This window comes from Aptenodytes forsteri, unplaced genomic scaffold, assembly GCF_000699145.1.
Source record: "Aptenodytes forsteri isolate BGI_AS27 unplaced genomic scaffold, ASM69914v1 Scaffold55, whole genome shotgun sequence".
Lineage (NCBI taxonomy): Eukaryota > Metazoa > Chordata > Aves > Sphenisciformes > Spheniscidae > Aptenodytes > Aptenodytes forsteri.
In genome coordinates this window covers 8,920,268-8,929,303 of record NW_008796063.1, presented here as the reverse complement: position 1 = coordinate 8,929,303, position 9,036 = coordinate 8,920,268, and the positions used below count along the sequence as shown (strand labels likewise).

At 43.7% G+C, this 9,036-nt stretch overlaps 1 protein-coding gene across 1 annotated transcript; it reads right to left on the bottom strand.

The window, feature by feature from the left end:
* Positions 1-516: 516 nt before the first annotated feature.
* Positions 517-9,019, bottom strand: TMEM11 (transmembrane protein 11). The gene is made up of 3 exons (XM_019473949.1): positions 8,942-9,019; positions 2,379-2,518; positions 517-1,419 (listed from the first exon to the last, which is right to left on the bottom strand). Exons 1-3 carry the CDS (start codon positions 9,017-9,019, stop codon positions 903-905), a joined length of 735 nt encoding a protein of 244 aa, XP_019329494.1. The 3' UTR covers positions 517-902.
* Between the last annotated feature and the right edge of the window lie 17 nt (positions 9,020-9,036).

The window sequence follows — 9,036 nt, the reverse complement described above, 5'->3', positions numbered from 1 at the left end:
AAAGCACAAAGGTAAGACAGCTGGACTCCTCCCTCGGCAGTCCTCAGCTGCACGCGGTACAACGCGTTTCAGTGGAGATGTATCTACATGAGGAAGAACTTGTACAGGAACTGAGCAGAATGTGTTTGTAGCTGGAAACTTAAGAGTGTTATCTCCATTGTGCAGAGAAGTAATGGTTGGAGGTGGCAGGGCAGCAGAGGATTTGGACACCTTTAGCCCCAGCCATCAATGTTTAAGCAATTACCAAAACACTGGGGTAACAAGTACGCCCTCTTCCAAGACACAAAACTAGTCAAGCGAGAGGGAAAGCAACACTCTACAGCTATTCCTTCAACAGATGGCTGCTGCGAAGTAACATGGATGCTGCTGCCATGTGCAACAGACAAGAGGAATATCAGGTCTGTGTGTGAGCATGCATAAATGATCACCACCACTGGAGTTCTCAGCAAAGCCTCCATCCCCTAGAAGCACACTATAAAAGGGAACTATGATAACAGTAACAAGAGAGCAAAACCATTTGAAATTCTCATCCTTTAATGGTCAATGATAACTTCTGGCTGGTTCTGTGTAATACAATTAAACAACATACTTAAATGTTTCAAAAAAAAAAAAAAAGGAAGCTCTCACCCCCCTTTCTATAGCTTTCTTTCATCGACATTCCGCTGCTGGACTGGACTCCCATGGCCTAACATACAGCTCGCAAGTCACCACACATCCACGTCTTAAGTGTAACGAAGAACTGAAAAACCTTGGTGCACCAGTGATGTGTTATTTTAAAAATAACAGCTCTATTAAACCAAATCCTTCCCAGTCTCCACTGCTTCTCAAAGAGGAAAAACAAAATGTTACTGCGGGAGTCTTAATACACTCGTCTTTGTGGGTTTCGCTCTTCCCTGCTGAAGTCATACAGCATAGAGTTCATAGATCTTCTTTACACAGTACACCAGGGCAGCGAGTGCTATCGTGTTATGCAGTCTCTTTCTGTGCAGGTCGTCCTTCCTCACCAGCACCACCGGAGTGGAGGAGGTGAGCGTATGCAGGGGCAGGCGGGAAAGTTTATAGGCATCGTACTCTACTTGGTACTTGCAACAGGGATCAAATTGCCAAGAGATACCATAAAGGGTGCAGCAAGCCACGCTCAGCACGCCAGCAGGCAGGGAGATGTAGTGAGAATAATCTACTGGAAGTGCCAGAGGGGTGAAGAGACAGGTGGTGCCCGCTAACACGGCGGTCTTGTGCAGGCAGTTCCCGACAGTGATCCAGCGGGCCGTCTCATCCCCAATGCGAGTGGGCTCTATCACTATGTATTTGTACTGGGCTTCCAGCGCCTGCTCCAGCTCATACTCAAACTGGTCCTGAGCATTCTCTCCATTGTAGATCTCATGCACGATGTAACAGTCCGTGGAGGACAAGGTGACCCTGTTAACAGGAAACACGGAATTAAAACTACAGAGCTTAAAGACGGAGTTTTCACCTGCCCAGCTGTGAGAACAGGAGAGAAAAATGCCCCAAGTGAGGGCAGCCCCGCAAGGTCAGTCACTGCCTCTGTTCAACGACAAGCAGCTTTTTCAAATCAGGATTCATTTCACATCAGCTAATTATGCCTGCTGTACATGAAGTCATCCCAAAATAAGGCAGCGTATTTTTCCTTACCTCTTCCTAACTTGGAGGAGCTAGAACATTGTGAGAAAAAAGGATCTTGTTAACAACCCTGAAATGGTTCCTCACACTGATACCCAAGCAGTTTCTCTAGAGATACCGGAAGCGTCACACCTTAGCGACCGCACCACATCAATGAATGAACTGTACAGACTTAAGGAGTTTGCACAGAAAATAAGACTAGCAACTCATCCATCAAGAGGGCAGGTTGCGCTGGAAGGTTTTAAAAGAGGAAGCATCTTCAGATGAATGTGTTTGCTTTCTCCCCACAATAACTACCTCCTTGCCACTGATGCAGCTTACTATTTAGTCCTCCATAGTAAATCCAACCTAGTAAATCCATAGTAAATCCAACAAGGATGGCCAAGAAACATTGCTGGAAGTGAAGGTGAAACAGGTAGCAGAGCACTCAGTTTGTTACAGAACGGTTCACTCCCTCTCCTCAAACAGGATGCGGCAAAGCAAGAAAGGAACTTTTTTTTTTAATCCAGGCAGGCTTTAACAGTGAAGAAAGAGCCGCTCACTTTACCTTGGAGCAGGCTCCCTACTGACAGGGGACCGATTCACAAGACTTGTACATCCCCTGTTTGAGTAGCAGCTTTTAGCTACCTGAAGTCACATCAGTTTCCACCTTCCCTCCACCCTCTTCACACACATCACCTTAGCTGCAGCTACAGTAATGTAACAGATGGCTAAGTAATAGGATTATGACTGTTTACCTGCGCTGAGAAAGGGTAAAAGCCCATCCATTAGAACAAGGCAAAATCCTCCCTTCTAAGCAGAAGAAATAACTATTTCTGACATACTTGTGCTTAACCAGAGCAAAACGGAGCACGTGGCCTCTCAAGGATAAAAATATCTAGCAGATTCCTTTAGCAGAAGGAGAACAAGCCGCACACATATTCGACCTAATCACAGCAGACAAAACAGCCTCATCCCAGCAGCATTTAGACCCTCCCAATATTGGGAAGCAAGACACTGCTGAGATGGAAAATGAAACTGGCACTTTTTGCTCCATTAGTACAATGGTACTTATGTGCATGCACTGGAAAATAAGGGAGAAAAACACATTCGCAAGCCACTGTGTTACCAGACATTACCCTTAATGTGCAGCTCCATTCATGCTGCAAAGGGTATCGTGCAGTGGCCATCTGTAATCAAGAATATTGTTAAATTATAAGCTGTTGCCAGAAGTAGCTGCTTTTGTGAACAGCGGCAAACATACCAAACAGCAGGACCCAAGATGTACCAGCCTCTCTCAAAGCAGAGTAATAAGCAGTTTCATTAAAAGTCTGGCTGGAATTTATATAAACTACAGGGAAAACTCAACTTACAAGCTACAGAACTTGGCCTGTTCACAGGTAGAAAGAAAAATAAAAATCCACCTGGATGCTGTGTACACCAGTGGCTTCTTTAAGGCCATCATCTTGTCAGGTATCGTTTGGAAAATTATGATTAACCCTTTCAGCACAGGACGTGGTGGGCTCTGACGTTCTGTAGCGAGTTGGCAAGTATTTAAAGAAAAATTTTGAAGGACAGCACCTATATAAAAGATTTTACAGAGTACTACATCTCTAATATAACTAAGTATATCAGCTAACATTAAGGAGTTTCTAACGAAGAACTAGTTAACCAGGTGTTACGCCGATACATTAAGGACACAGCTGGTAATGGTTTCTGCCAAGGATTTTTTTTTTCTTGATGACAACTGTTCCACATGCAGCTTCTTCCAAATCAAAAATTCCAGTTTCATTACAGAAGACACGCTGAGCCTTAAGGTAACTCGGTAAAACACCACCAATGACTATCTGAAACCACTTGCTAAGGCATAATGACTTCAGGGAAAAGCTATTGCTGAAAGGCATTTTCAAGCTGGAAGCTGACCCAGTGCTAACACAACCCTCCAGATAAAATTGGTGTTTCCTACCAAGGAGGATGTTCAGCGTTTTGTAATACCTAGGAACATGCAGCGTGGGTCTGCAAAACAGAGAAGCAGAATCCAAACTCACCTAAGAACTCCGCAGAGGCTTAGGAACAGCACAATAGCCTAGTCACCCCAGGATCTCCCTGCCATCACTGGGAAAACAAGGGTGAAGCAAGCCCATTTCTTCTCTGCCTGTACAAGAGCCATGGGGAACTGGGCTTCCAACTCCAGCAATTAAGTCAAGTAACTACATTATGTGGGATTTCTCCAGGCTCAGCGTCAGGACAGGTGGCACTAACCTATCAGCCTCATCTGAGCGAGGAGAAATCTTGCCTGTTCTTCCCTCTGAATATCCCTTCTTTCCTTTCACCGTAATGTACGCAAACAGAGCCATACCACAAGCAACAGCCACCTGTCAGAGAGAGCAGGAATCCAACAGACTTTGGCCAGAGGCAGTACTGTCCATCTCTTCTGGAATCTTTTGGCTTGCCAGACTCTGGGGCTTTATAACAATAAAGTCAAGAAAAGCACAATCCTCCTAAGCCAAAACAAGCAGATCTTAAAATATGTTCTGCTGAAAAAAAATCACTGGGAAATAAACTGCACAAAGGCTTCATCCCTGATAGAGCCTGGCCCCTTAACTATGCTGTTTCTCCAAATTAGTCCTCTAATATGGGAATAAATCTCTATCACAGTGCTGAAGCTGCAAATGGCAAAATGGGCAAACCAAAAACAAAGGACAAAGAATGAAAAATTAGCTGCTCAAACAATAGGACACATGAAGAGTCAGCAACGCAAGCAGAAAGTCTCCATTTCTGTAACAGAGGAAGCGGGGTTTATCACGTATTACTTTCACACAAGAACTGGCTGCCCCTGGAAGATGAAAAGCTGAAGACTGGTTTGTTTTCAGATGATATAGAAAGAGACACATGAGATACGTGGGCTTGAGAAGGTTTTAGGCCTCATTGGCTTGCAGAGTAGGACTGAGGACCTCAATCCACAGACGCAATCTCTCCTGACACAGCCTTTCAATTGAACGCAGCAGCTGCACATGAACAAATCCAGTCAAAGCAATTGGATTTGCTCAAACACTGGAGACTATGGAGTTTGCCTTTTGGAGCTTGTCCCCCACCCCCCAGCAATGACAAAAATGCAGAGCTATGCAATCAACCCCAAGCTGGCATCCACTGTTTATGAAGTGTGGCGATTTCATATAAATTCCATTTTACTTAAAAGAATAGCAGATAACCAGTGTCAGAGAGGATCTAGTTCCAGAAGTCATAAAATGCTGCCACATGCTCAGAAGCCCAGCATGCTATTTACTAGACAGAGCAGAACCTAAAAGCAGTCGTTAATATTATTCAATCAAATGTGTTTCCAGGACCTGCCTCCCCACCCCAAAAAAAGAGGGCTACGTTAAAAAGCTGTACAGCTGTTCTATAAGAATAGTTCTGGACCTTATATCCAAATAGTTTATTCTGTTGCAGGTTCACACATCCTATTCTTGAGAAATTTTAAATGTCTCATTCCTGGTGCCAACGGCATGCATAGATGGGGGAATGTGACAGTACTCAACTATTCAGTATAGAAAGATGAAAATAATTTAAAATCACTGATGTAAACTTTTGGTATTGCCAAAGTTATAAATAAGGAATCAGTTGTTAACAGAGCTACCACCAGCAGGAGGGGCGGAAGTGTCTGTCTTCGCTATAGGGCAAGCTTCAAATTACATTTGGATTACCTTCCTAACATGGGAATATCGGAGAGCACTGGGAGAGGGGTGCTGCAGCTGGCTGAACAATAGCAACTCCAGCAGTTTCCCAGTTACAGCCCTCAAAGCAGCTCCATTTCTCTGCCTCCGACGTGGAAGCAGCCTCCTAGCTGCCTCTTGAAAACAGCAGCCTGTCTGTTACATGTAAGTTTCAACTGGATAATCGTTATGGATGAAGAGATAAATACCCTTTCTAAGGAGGAGGAAAAGACCTTAACTTTTGTCAGGTGCCAACTGGCAAAGAGAGAAACAAACGAACACAGTGCTGAGAACAGGGCAGATGACAACATCCTGGAAGAAACCCCAGCATCCTTCTACCACTGTCCACTTGCAGGGGAGAACGACTGAGCCGCACGAGTTTGTTGCTCTCAGCCTAATGGTGTTCCTCGATCTGCCAGCTAGGCTTTTGGCGAGGGTTTCAAGTCATCCATCTATCTCAGTTCTGCAAAATGTTCCGAATTGCAATTAGAAACAATCTCAATCCGCACAAAGCACAGGTACAGTTCTGTGCAAAAATAGTTCTTTTTAAACCCCTCCCATAACACGGGGGTCAAGTTTTGTTTGCTTTTTTAAAAGAATGTTCCTGGACAACAGTATTGCTCAGAGCACCAAACATACATTCAGATTAACTGTAAATAAAGACCAATCTGATTAGTAGTTTAAAAAAAAAAAAGAAGAGAAGCTTGCAGCAGTGTGATAACGCCTGTCACAAGCAGTGCACACACACACACAAAATCTAGTTTAGCAATACAACAGAGGGACTTCATGCTGGCTGTGCAAGTGGACTGCAGAAAAAGGACATTACCGATGGCCAAAGCACAGTGTCTGGGGTCATTATTAGCATCTCAGCCAAGCTTGAGTAAGTCAGTAAAGTCAAGGCATGACAAATTCAAAAACTAGACTTCCCTCCCCCCACGTAAATCCTTCTTGAAATTTAATTTAATTTCAAGATTAAGGAATGAGCCGTGGTCTGGCTTTAATTCTCAGTGGAAATACTCCACCTCAAAGTCTTATTCAACAGTGTATTTTCCTACTCAGGAGAGCTCCAGGATATGGCATACAGAAAGTATGAACACATCCCAGCTCAAGCACCCAAAGATTTGTTTCTCTGCTGAACGTCCACACGATCTACCAGTCTCAGGCCATTAGCCATGGCTGTCAGGCCTATGGCTTCTTAAAGGCCATTCTCAACAGGTTCTCAATGGATGCATTAAAGCGGAGGAAGAACGGGAAGATCGTAGCAATAAAGCAAGACTTCTGTTCAAAATATACACCTTAAATACAAATAGGAAAGAGAACAGGAGAACACAGATGAGATCTTCAAGCAGCCTCAGCAAGGGAAGACGACACTGAGGAAAACATCCCCAAACCGTAACAAAAAACTCCAGCCACCAGAACAAAAAGAGGTGTCAATTTTAAGTCAACTAATGATTAGCCAGGCTAATGGAAATAGGTCAATCATTGCTGTAAGCAAACAGAGTACCAGAAATCTGAGCAGCGCAGGTAGCGAATGGAGAGACCTCTTTAAGGGCGCAGAGAAGCCAGCACATGCAGTGGTGGTGACATTAAAGCTGTTCTTTCTGGAGTTTGTTAGAACATCTCCCGGGGAAACAAATGGCATTCTGTCTTGTGTTCTGGCGGTCATCGTGCTGAATTTTATACAAAAACACTAAGTACAATTCAGTGTCTGTTCTGTATAAAAAAGTTGTTTTGGTCTACAAATTAACAATTCCCTTTAGACAGTCTCCATTAAAGAGTCTATCCAGAATGAAGAAGAACAAATATTTAGTTGGTTCTCTTCAGTGTTTTGGGTTATTTTGTTTAACCTTATTATTTCACCACCAGAGCGCCAGCTGGAGTTCACAGCCAACATCCTTTGAAACTAATGTCCTTACATTTAGTCCTATTGAGGAAAGCACTTTCTGACCAATTACAGACTTCCTTGTATCAATAAAGTAATTTATGAAGGGATACAGTCTCCACAGATGAGAGTTGCTGGGCTTTGTTTTTTTTTTCTTTCTTTTTTTAAATGAAAGCTGGTCTAGTCTAATGGCAGACAGTATTTTATTCACTACTGAGTCTCCTCACACCACCTCCCAACACACAGATGCCTTTCAGACTAGCTGGCTGACAACTGTAAAAACTCCTTGAAGCAGCTCATTTATGAGGAAAGCTGGATTAGCATATTCAGTTCAAAGGAACGTGTCTTCGGACAAGAATCCTGCCCAGTGTAAGAAAACTGTATTCACCATATAAAAAGCGTATGTCATCATTTGATGACATCAGGTCTGTCAGCACTGCCTTTTACACAACTTGCGTTGCCAGCAGTCAAACAAGATCAGTAGGTGTGATTTAGGATTAGCCGCTGATGGAGAGAGGCAGAGGCCCAGTCACGCGTATCTCCAGCTCTGCAATTGCAAGGAAGAAGTAGTACCTAGCTGACATCACCCAATACCTATTAGAAGCATGATCTTCCATCACGTTTGTACGGGACGACACCTAAAAGAACCACCATCTTTTGATAGGGATTGTGAAACGCTGGTCAGTGGTGTCTCTTGTTCTGCTATGTCACTTCTGTGCTTTCTTATACTTAGCTATATACTTCTCATTGCCAAAGGAAAAATAATACATGCGGCAGGTTCATGAAGTAGCTCATGTTTATGAATAAGTATTTTTGATCATAAGATCAAGAGTAATCGTAGCTTAAAAAAACCCAAACAATCGCCTCCCAAGAGTAATCGTAGCTTAAAAAAACCCAATCACCTCAAACTACAATTAGATTATTGTATAGTTCACAGATTAAGTTAGAAGGTAACAACTCACTTTTAAGTCTGCATCAGTTTTCACCCTGGCAGAATAATTTTCATTGACGTTATTAAGTGCTCTTTTCCATGTTTTTTTTCTTCACTTCTGCTGGGAGGACAGGGCTACCACATGAAAACTCCACACCTCATGTGCTTAGCGCTGGGGCAGGTGCCAGCACTGGGCACAGACAACTTTACCACTATGCCACTGAGCTCTGTGGTATTCTTAGTTGTTTATATAAACTACACTGATGCAGTAATTCCATTGGCTCTTCCAGTTCAATTACTTTTAAATTCCCTGAACACAGACAGCATTCCTGCAATTCACATTAGCGCCAGAATTTTAAGGGCTACTTGCGGCTCTCCTTAGCTATGTAGATTCAACACCATCAAAAAGAATACCGTTGAATTACAGCAAGGGAACAAAATAAAGCAAAAGCCACAGCAAAAATTAAGAGAGAGAGCAGAGTCTCTACATAAGGCAGCAGGACAAAACTCCTCACAATAAAAACGCAGCAGCTTTCAGCAGCTGCTGGTTACATCAGTCAGCCCTGGGGCAAACCAGGGAAAATGCCAACGTAAGGAAATACAGGATTTAACTAGACATTTTAAGTAGGTAAAGAACTGCGCATACAGATTTCAAAGTAGCTCAACAAGATTTTCCTCTGTCTCTTTTTGCTGTTTTAAAGTTATGATTCCCGAACTTCTACAGCTACTCTGCGGGTAGCTCCAGCATGTCCTAGCTGCTCCTCCGTCCTGACAAAGGCAAAGAGGGAGCGTTACAGAGCTCTCCGCGAGCGCCGAAGGCAGCAACCGCCGCCCGCCCCGGCCCCGCGGATCAGGGGAGCGCGGCGGCTCCATCCTGACACACACAGCAG

Bases quoted from the DNA above. Each gene is read 5' to 3' on its own strand.
- TMEM11 (XM_019473949.1), bottom strand. From the start codon at position 9,019: ATGGAGCCGCCGCGCTCCCCTGATCCGCGGGGCCGGGGCGGGCGGCGG. The intron at 2,519-8,941 runs GTAACGCTCCCT...GGAATCTGCTAG, and splicing joins CGGCGCTCGCGGAGAGCTCT to ATATTTTTATCCTTGAGAGG. The intron at 1,420-2,378 runs GTAAACAGTCAT...TCCTGTTAACAG, and splicing joins TTTACCCTTTCTCAGCGCAG to GGTCACCTTGTCCTCCACGG.